General features: G+C 43.9%; 1 protein-coding gene across 1 annotated transcript; it reads right to left on the bottom strand.

Annotated features, from left to right (window-relative positions):
- Positions 1 to 1148: 1148 nt before the first annotated feature.
- Positions 1149 to 1986, bottom strand: LOC116412048 (alpha-2-macroglobulin-like). The gene is made up of 3 exons (XM_031905417.1): positions 1843 to 1986; positions 1528 to 1755; positions 1149 to 1346 (listed from the first exon to the last, which is right to left on the bottom strand). Exons 1-3 carry the CDS (start codon positions 1972 to 1974, stop codon positions 1275 to 1277), a joined length of 432 nt encoding a protein of 143 aa, XP_031761277.1. The 5' UTR covers positions 1975 to 1986; the 3' UTR covers positions 1149 to 1274.
- Between the last annotated feature and the right edge of the window lie 7428 nt (positions 1987 to 9414).

Here is a 9414-nt window from a genome sequence, read left to right as displayed (position 1 = left end):
ACTGTCTGTGGCACCTTACAGCCCCCTGGCATTCCCAGTACCCAGAGGCACAAACAGCCCCCCAGCCCAATAAATAGTGACTGTCTGTGGCACCTTACAGCCCCCCTGGCATTCCCAGTACCCAGAGGCACAAACAGCCCCTCCAGCCCAATAAATAGTGACTATCTGTGGCACCTTACAGCCCCCCTGGCATTCCCAGTACCCAGAGGCACAAACAGCCCCCCCAGCCCAATAAATAGTGACTATCTGTGGCACCTTACAGCCCCCCTGGCATTCCCAGTACCCAGAGGCACAAACAGCCCCCCCAGCCCAATAAATAGTGACTGTCTGTGGCACCTTACAGCCCCCCTGGCATTCCCAGTACCCAGAGGCACAAACAGCCCCCCCCAGCCCAATAAATAGTGACTGTCTGTGGCACCTTACAGCCCCCCTGGCATTCCCAGTACCCAGAGGCACAAACAGCCCCTCCAGCCCAATAAATAGTGACTATCTGTGGCACCTTACAGCCCCCCTGGCATTCCCAGTACCCAGAGGCACAAACAGCCCCCCCCCAGCCCAATAAATAGTGACTGTCTGTGGCACATTACAGCCCCCCTGGCATTCCCAGTACCCAGAGGCACAAACAGCCCCCCCCAGCCCAATAAATAGTGACTGTCTATGGCACCTTACAGCCCCCCTGGCATTCCCAGTACCCAGAGGCACAAACAGCCCCCCCAGCCCAATAAATAGTGACTGTCTGTGGCACCTTACAGCCCCCTGGCATTCCCAGTACCCAGAGGCACAAACAGCCCCCCCCAGCTCAATAAATAGTGACTGTCTGTGGCACTTTAAAGCACCCCAGATTTTATTAAAGGGACACTGCCATGATATTTATGGGGCACTTTTTATTTCTAAATGACACTGTTACACAGCAAATAATTCCCTCTGCCATTTAACCTTTTATTCTTGAACCAACAAATGTATTTGTAGCTGTAATATTGGTGTTCTGCTGATCGGCTGCTGGGGGTGAGGGGGGGATATCACTCCAACTTGCAGCGCAGCAGTAAAGTGTGAGTGAAGTTTATCAGAGCACAGGTCACATGGCTGTGGCACCCTGGGAAATGAAGAATATGGCTAGCCCCATGGGAAAAACAGATTACAATGCAGGATTCTGCGGGAGAAGCTCTATTAACTGATGTTAATAAACATGTTTTCCCATGACAGTGTTCCTTTAAACTCTGTATATTTCTGAACAGCCCATTGCAAACCCAAATGAGACCATCAATGTTGCCCAGTTACTTACCTTGATTAGGGATAAGTGCCAATGTGTGTTTGCCATTTTCTACTATACGTCCCTTTGCCATTACCTGTGAATAGAGAACACCTTCATTTTACATTATCCCCAACCTTCAGACTAGACCCTAAATAGGTGTCCTTTTAAAAAATATTTAGTGGGTCTAATATTGTATATTAATGTATATTTGTTTCAAAAAGAACAAACATCAGTCCACAGTAAACCAAGGGACTACAGAGGGAATGAGAACCCACCAGGTAGTGAAACACTGCGTTTCTTGCCTCGCCAACACCCTCAGGAGTCAGAATGTAATGCACATTGACTTTCTCTACTATTTGACACTCCAAAGTCCTGTGGATAGGCTGGAGTTTCAGAAAGCTTTTGCTCCGGGAGTAGAAATGGTTAACGGTGCGTGTATCCTCTTCATACGATGCAGTCAGCCACCTGTGCCCAGAGCAGTAGTCTCCAGTCTTGTAGCTGGCCTAGGACATAGACAGAGCAGAGGATAATTTCTTGTGTTTTATAGAGAAGAACCACAGAAGAACCATAATCCCTCATTGGAGCATCACCTTGATCCTGACAGATGACAGTTGGAAAGAGCTGGTATCAATGGAGAACTCTGCTGTTCCATCCTGCCCAGTTGTATAGGTGAAATTGGTTCCATCATTCCCCACATAAACCACCACGGTCTCATTGCTCATTGGGTTCCCAGCTGCATCTGTAGGAAGTTTGTCTTTACGTAAAGTCAGATTTAAAGCCATGTAATAAAGACATTAACAATGAAAACGTGGAATCTCTTTGGGTAGAAATTTCAGTAGGGCTGAAGGTCACAAAGAAAATGATCATTGGTGTATGCTATAAACCCCCCCGTATAGATGAGGGGGATGAGGCCCAGCTATTGTTGCAAATGGAAGAGGCTTCAAAACTGGGTCAAGTTGTTATTATGGGGGACTTTAATTATCCGGACATTGACTGGAGTAATGGGGGGGCTGAGTCAGAAAAAGCTAGTAGGTTTGTAAATATGCTAAATAACAACTTTTTATTTCAGACGGTTCAAGAACCCACTAGGAATGACTCTATTTTGGACCTGGTGATTTCTAATAATAATGAACTCATCTCTAACATTTGTGGGGGGGGGCATTTGGGGAACATGGTCTCCTTTGAGATAATGCTGCAGAGACAGCTCTATAAGGGAGGAACTAAAACGCTCAATTTTAGACGTGCAGACTTTGCCAGTATAAGGGCATCTCTGCAATGTGTCAACTGGGAAAGGCTTTTCATGGGGTTAGACAGAAGGAAAATGGAACATCTTTAAAACATTGCTTTGCAGGTATACACAACAGTATATCCCCCTTGTAAGCAAGGAGAGGCATCGCAAAGCAAAACCTTTATGGCTGAATAAAAGTGTTAGCGTCGAGGTTGGTAAGAAAAAACGTGCTTTTAAAGCATTCAAGTTAGCTGGGACAGCGGGGACTTTCATCAGGTACAAGGGGGCAAATAAAGCAGCAAAAAAGCTATCAGGCAGCTAAAATAGAGATGGAAAGGGATATTGCTGCTAGGAGTAAAAAGAATCCTAAATTATTTTTTAATTATGAGAATAGTAAAAAAATGAAGCAAGAAGGGGTGGGAACTTTATTATCACGGGGGGGTACGTTGGTTGATGAGAACGGGGAAAAAGCAGAAATTTTGAACTCTTATTTTTCATCTGTCTATACATCTGAGGAGCCAGATAATGAAGGCTTCCCTTTTAATATGCCCAGTGCTAGTAATTTAGCTACTGACGCATGGGTCACTCGGGAGGAAATTCAAAAGAGACTTGAACATGTAAAGGTAAACAAAGGTCCAGGGCCGGATGGGATTCATCCCAGGGTATTATATGAGCTGAGCGCTGTGATTGCCAAACCTCTTCACTTAATTTTTCAGGATTCATTGAGGTCTGGCATGGTGCCAAGAGACTGGCGGATTGCTAATGTGGTGCCGTTATTTAAAAAGGGATCCCGTTCTCAGCCTGAAAACTATAGGCCTGTTAGTCTGACATCAGTAGTAGGAAAACTTTTGGAAGGGGTAATAAGGGTAGGGTACTTGAATACATTGCAGTTCACAATACTATTAGTTTGTGCCCCATGGTTTTATGCGTAACAGATCTTGCCAGACTAATTTAGTCGCCTTTTATGAGGAGGTGAGTAGGAACCTTGATGCTGGAATGGCAGTTGATGTCATCTACTTGGACTTTGCTAAAGCGTTTGATACAGTACCTCACAGAAGGTTAATGATCAAATTGAGGAATATTGGCCTAGAACATAATATTTGTAATTGGATAGAGAACTGGCTGAAGGATAGATTACACAGAGTGGGGTAAATGGAACATTTTCTAATTGTGCCAGTGTGGTTAGTGGGTACCGCAGGGGTCAGTCCTTGGTCCTTTGCTTTTTACCTTGTTTATTAATGACCTGGAGGTGGGCATAGACAGTACTGTTTCTATTTTTGCTGATGACACAAAATTCTGCAAAACTATAAGTTCCATGCAGGATGTGCCGCTTTGCAGAGCGATTTGACAAAATTAGAAAACTGGGCAGCAAACTGGGAAATGAGGTTCAATGTTGATAAGTGCAAAGTTATGCCCTTTGGTAGAAATAATATAAACGCAAACTATCTACTGAATGGTAGTGTGCTGGGGGTTTCCTTAATGGAGAAGGATCTGGCGGTTTTTGTTGATAACAAGTTGTCTAATGCCAGGCAGTGTCATTCTGTGGCTACTAAAGCAAATAAAGTGCTGTCTTGTATAAAAAAGGGCATTGACTCAAGGGATGAGAACATAATTTTGCCCCTTTATAGGTCCCTGGTAAGGCCTCACCTTGAGTATGGGGGGCAGTTTTGGGCTCCAGTCCTTAAGAAGGATATTAATGAGCTGGAGAGAGTGCAGAGACGTGCAACTAAACTGGTAAAGGGGATGGAAGATTTAAACTATGAGGTGAGACTGTCAAGGTTGGGGTTGTTTTCTCTGGAAAAGAGGCGCTTGCGAGGGGACATGATTACTCTGTACAAGTACATTAGAGGGGATTATAGGCAGATGGGGGATGTTCTTTTTTCCCATAAAAACAATCAGCGCAATCAGCCTCTGGGGTCACCCCTTTAGATTAGAGGAACGGAGCTTCCATTTGAAGCAGCGTAGGGGGTTTTTCACGGTGAGGGCAGTGGGGTTGGGGAATGCCCTTCTAAGTGATGGGGTAATGGCAGATTCTGTTAATGCCTTTAAGAGGGGCCTGGATGAGTTCTTGAACAATCAGAATATCCAAGGCTATTGTGATACTAATATCTACAGTTAGTACTAGTGGTTGTATTTATAGTTTATGTATGTGAGTGTATAGATTGGTAGGTGTGGGTTAGGTGTGCTGGGTTTACTTGGATGGGTTGAACTTGATGGACACTGGTCTTTTTTCAACCCTATGTAACTATGTAACTAACTATGTAAAATTGGACAGTTGAAGACTGGAAAAATGTTGCCTGGTCTGATGAGTCTCGATTTCTGTTGAGACATTCAAATGGAATTTGGCGTAAACAGAATGAGAACATGGATCAATCATGCCTTGTTACCACTGTGCAGGCTGGTGGTGGTGTAATGGTGTGGGGGATGTTTTCTTGGCACACTTTAGGCCCCTTAGTGCCAATTGGGCATCGTTTAAATGCCACGGCCTACCTGAGCATTGTTTCTGACCATGTCCATCCCTTTATGACCACCATGTGCCCATCCTCTGATGGCTACTTACAGCAGGATAATGCACCATGTCACAAAGCTCCAATCATTTTAAATTGGTTTCTTGAACATGACAATGAGTTCACTGTACTAAAATGGCCCCCACAGTCACCAGATCTCAACCCAATAGAGCATCTTTGGGATGTGGTGGAACGGGAGCTACGTGCCCTGGATGTGCATCCCACAAATCTCCATCAACTGCAAGATGCTATCCTATCAATATGGGCCAACATTTCTAAAGAATGCTTTCAGCACCTTGTTGAATCAATGCCACATAGAATTAAGGTAGTTCTGAAGGCGAAAGGGGGTCAAACACCGTATTAGTATGGCGTTCCTAATAATCCTTTTGGTGTGTGTATATTAAAAAGCAGCCATCATAAAGACATATGGCTTAACGCCTACATCTATAGGAGATTTCGGGAGAAAGGTTATGATAAGGACCACCTAACGAAAGAGTTTGTGAGAGTAGCAGGGGAAAGGTTTTCTGTTTATCTGCAGAGCCTGGGGGATAGCTATTGAGCAGATCAAATAGATTCGCTATCACAACTCCATGACTTGAAAATAACGGCGAAAAATGCCCTTGACCTCTTTCTTGACAGAGGATATGAAGAGAAACCACCTGCAAATACTCATATGCCCGCCCCCAGACAATGTAGAGAAGTAGGGGAAAATAACCTAGCCCGAGAACGACCAGAAAAAAGAGTAAAGATGAATAAAGTTACTAAAGGAAATAGAGAGAATTCCTGTGATAATCATAAATACAAAAAGTTTTACATTAATAAAAATAGAACAAACCGAAATCATACAATCCACCGCCAATGAGCCGTCCAGGAGGTATGGCGAGTTGGCATGGGTGGTGAAGTATAACTATAGGTTGAAAGAAATTTTGAACAAACTTGAGAAGTATTGGCCAATATTATTAAACCCAACTTAAAGATATTCTACCAAACAGAATACCAGTGATTTATAAGAAAAATAAAACACTGAGGGAGATCCTAGCACCTACGGTCTTAAGACAACATAGGAGAAATCAGGAGATATTGAGAAACTGCAGTATGGAACCCTTTATTAGGAGGGAGAACAGTATAGTAAAGGCAACGGGGGGGTCTCTGGAGGCTGGCATATCTGTGGCAAGTGCTCTCAATGCAAGTATTGTCCTAAAAAAAATGTTAGAGATGGGGGCAATGGGGAATTGCACGAAACATACTATTAAAAAACATATCACGTGTTGGTCTCAATACGTTGTTCATGTAACTGAATGCAGTTGCAGTAAGAGATATGTTGGGCGGACTATTAGGTCATTCCGCACGAGACTCTACGAACTTATCAGAAAGATTAGGATAGGATCCATTGAGATACCACTGTATAAACATTTCTATGAAACCCATGGATCCGACGTGAGGCATCTAAACGCATGGGCAAATGAACAAGTAGAAAGGGAGGGGACAGAATAGCAGCACTTGATAGGAGGGAAACATATTGGATGGTGGCATTAAAGGACAAGGAAAGGCAAAACCTATTAAGCACACTATTAAATAGTACTACTATTGCTGTGTAAAAATGCTATACTTCTGGTAAACCGCCATCTTTAGTAGGGATGCCCACTCCCTTTCCCCCACTACTCTGTACTGCACATGCTCCAACACCACCCGACTCCTCCCCCTCCGCCTGCAAGTGAACACACACAGCAAATAAGTGCACAAGCACCCGACCACAATCCCCATGTTGTGCCCATCCCCCCTAGAGATTTGATCCCAATGGAATACAGGGATCCGTGTTACCTGGGTGCCGGGTCCCATGTGATGAGTCACAGCAGGTTTGGCTTATTCGGAACAAGGTGACTAAGTTCCACATGGAAGCAGCTCCCGGCAGCTCTCTAACACCACCCGACTCCTCCCCCCCCGTCAGCCTGCTCAGCCACAAGCAGTGAATACATCGCCTGCCTGCCAGCCACACAGCAAAGAAGCACCCGTCGCCTGCGCCCCCCGCTCCGCTCTGCCTGCCAGCCACACAGTAAAGAAGCACAGGACCCCCCGCCTGTCAGCTCCGCCCCCAGCACTTGCCGACATCCTCTTCTTATAGCCCCCCTCGCCGCTGCAGCCACTTCTTATATAGGTGTCGCCATGGCAACCAGACGCCATGGGAGCGCTCTTGCTTCTGTGCCGCCTATAGTCCCAAGTCGCCAAGTCTGGGGAGGAGCGATGCATTATGGGAATATTCTTTACCCAGCGTTTTTTCATCCTGTTTGGTTTCTGATCTTCTGAACAGGAGAAATATGGGGAGGCTTAAGGGCACTATTGAGATAACAGAAAGGATGCCTGCAGCTTGAGATTAACTCTTTATTAGCCTTTCCTTCTCCTTTAAACACCTTTGAACCATTGGGGTTCAATGAAAACTGGAATATTAAGCCATTTTTACAATAAGTATAGCGTTTGGCATGTTCTACTTAATAACGCAACTTTTCCATTCTGTTCCTCCCCTCGCGGTGGGACCCTTCCTCTGTACCAACAATTCCCATTCATTTTTATTTATAGTTTCAGCGCCTATGTGTGAGATTATGGTATGATAAATACGAGATTGCAATTTCCCCACACTGTCTTCCCTTTATGCAATCTTTGCTTCTATATTTATAACTCATAATAACATGTAAGCTTATGGCATGGTAAATAAATGTAGTCTATTTAACATGCCCTTTGGTACTGGGGGCTGTATCCCCCTATTAACAGTGGCCTATATACTACTGGCCTGTGTGCAGTTGCCTTCATTTAATTAGTGCCTGGAACTAAACGACTCATTATGCCGAATGAGATGTTCTGGGTGCGGATGTGAAGGAGGAAGGCACATGTATGGTAAAGTCCCGGAGGTGGTAATGTGTGACGGCGGTCATGTGATCTGCGCAACTGGGCAACACGGGGACTTGGATTCTCATAACGTATTGAATAGTAAATGACTTTATCAGCAAACTAGCCATTGTATAGGGGCTGGATTAAACCTGCCTTTGGATGATATGACATACGAAGCAACATAATTAAGCCCTGCTTGGAAGCGCATTACAATGGTTGCTTGGTCACCAATACATATTGACTGCCATATTGTTTCAGGACACTAAGTGCCATTGCCTCCATATACCTTTGTGACTATAAAGAAGAGGGATTGGCATTTTGACATTTTACTGCCAATAGATTAGCCACAATAGTGCAGCTAGAACGCTATATTTATTCTGCAGAAAGCTTTACCATACCCGAGTAACAGCCCTAGAAGCTCCCCCCTGTTTGTTTAAGATAGCAGCTGCCATTTTAGCTTGGTCTCAGTAGCTTCCTGCTGCAGCTCTGGCTATTGGTAGCTCAGATTACACAGAGCTGGGAGTAGGGAGTGAATTCTAATGGGAGGGGGAATGAATTCTGATGGGAAGGGGAGCAAATTCTGATGGGAGGGGGAGCAGGAGAAAGGAGGGGGAGGGAGAGAGGAGCAAACTGCGCAGACTCGTGCCGTGCCCTGAAGGATTTGTCTGAGAGTCGGAAGTCTGACACAAAAGAACATGTGTACACAAAGGAAGAAAATAAATCCTGTGTTTCTTTTGATAGAGGACTCAGTGCAGCGTTTCTGTGAGTGCTTATGGCTGTATTTACCTTTCTGATAAAGCTTTCTTAGTTTTTACCTTTCCTTCTCCTTTAATAATACATTATTTTACTCCTCCTCGGTTATGCTGTACAGTTGCGTGCAAGCACCATAAGGATGAATTGGGCTGAGTATATGGATTGTAATGGCTGGCTTAATTATACGGGCTAACAGGCTGAATTAATGTAATATGTCATTCATTTATTATCAATGTAAATAAACAGATAAAATTCATAGTGAATCAGTTTTGCTTTCCCCTATTTATATAATGAACTGATAAGGCTTGCAACTGAGTGTAGAGAGTGCTATTCTGAGACAATTTGCAATTGGTCTGCTTTTCTTATTACTGTTAGTTTTCTTAATTATTTTACTATTTGTTCCGCAGTTCTCCAGTTTGGAATTTCTGGTTGCTAGGGTACAATTTACCTTAGTAACAAGGGAGTGGTTTTAGAGAATGACTGGTATATGAATAGGGGAGGGGTTGCATAGAAAGATAAGTAATAAAAAGTAACAATAACAATAAAACTGAGCAATAGGTTTTAGCTGCCGGGGTCAGTGACCCCCATTTGAAAGCTGCAAAGAGATGAAGAAGATAAGACGGCAAATAATTAAAAAACGATATAAGATAAAAAGTGAAGACCAATTGAAAAGCTGCTTAGAATTGGCCATTCTATAACATATTAAAAGAGGAGTCATGTGGTTTGTAGATACAAATAGAAGTAGATACATGTCTGTTATTAATGATCAGTAAAGGCTGCTGTGCATCTCT

This window comes from Xenopus tropicalis, chromosome 7 (genome assembly GCF_000004195.4).
Source record: "Xenopus tropicalis strain Nigerian chromosome 7, UCB_Xtro_10.0, whole genome shotgun sequence".
Lineage (NCBI taxonomy): Eukaryota > Metazoa > Chordata > Amphibia > Anura > Pipidae > Xenopus > Xenopus tropicalis.
Note: the sequence above shows the minus strand (reverse complement) of the source record. Positions and strands in the feature narration are given on the sequence as shown.